At 57.1% G+C, this 826-nt stretch overlaps 1 protein-coding gene across 1 annotated transcript in view; it reads right to left on the reverse strand.

The window, feature by feature from the left end:
• Positions 1-212, reverse strand: part of FUCA2 (fucosidase, alpha-L- 2, plasma) — an 11832-nt gene extending 11620 nt beyond the window's left edge. Inside the window, exon 1 of the mRNA XM_006755410.2 lies at positions 45-212. Coding sequence (XP_006755473.1) covers positions 45-212 — 168 coding nt within the window. The remainder of the gene's footprint in view (positions 1-44) is intronic.
• Positions 213-826: the final 614 nt, after the last annotated feature.

Raw genomic sequence — 826 nt, forward strand, 5'->3', positions numbered from 1 at the left:
GGCGGGCGCTGGACGGGGGGCCCCGGGAGGGCTGCACTGCTCACCGGCACCACCAGCCCAGTGCCCGCAGAGCTAAGGCTCCGGGCCAGTCTGTCCGTGGGGGGGACGAGAATGATGGGGCTTGGGGACCTCTGGGAGGAGCTCTCCTCCAGCTGCACGGCGACTACAGAGACCTGCCGAGAGGGCCAGGGGGCCGACACGCCCGGAGCCATGCGTAGCTCTGGGCGCCTGAGTCTGTGTCAGGTGGCATTGCAACTTTCTCATTCAGGGCGGGGCCCGGAATGTGCATTTCACACCGAGCGCTGGTCGCTGTGCTGGTTCCGGCGCCAGCCTCTGAGCAGAACTGCATCCGAAACCCGGGCGGGCTACGGCGGTGACTCTTAGAGGCACCGCTCACAGACGCCCGGAGGTGTTACCAGACAGCCCCCTGAGTCAGGGCTGTCCCCAACCTCGATTCTTGTTTTCTCCTGTAAATGAATTTATACGAGAGGCCTTGATTGCGTTGTGATGAAGCCAATTTTATTAAAGCAATTAATGTATGACCTGTATTGAAGAAGCAAGGCAAGCAAATCTACACACCTGGGTTATGCAGCACAGACGGCTCTCAGCTGATCAGAAGAGTGAGTTGGGTGGGGTTTGAGGTGTTATGTGCCCTCCTGTCTATAGGTTTCAGAATTCCTCTGCTGACTATTTTGGTACAGATTCTTTTTATTTTGTTGTGGCCGTCCCAGATTTCATGAGCAGCACCTGGCAATTTTATCTCGCCACGCATCAAGACAGCTGCCTTCTCTGCTTGGGGCAGTGGTTCTCAACCTTGGCTGCACAT

The sequence above is a fragment of the Myotis davidii genome, unplaced genomic scaffold, assembly GCF_000327345.1.
Source record: "Myotis davidii unplaced genomic scaffold, ASM32734v1 scaffold292, whole genome shotgun sequence".
NCBI lineage: Eukaryota > Metazoa > Chordata > Mammalia > Chiroptera > Vespertilionidae > Myotis > Myotis davidii.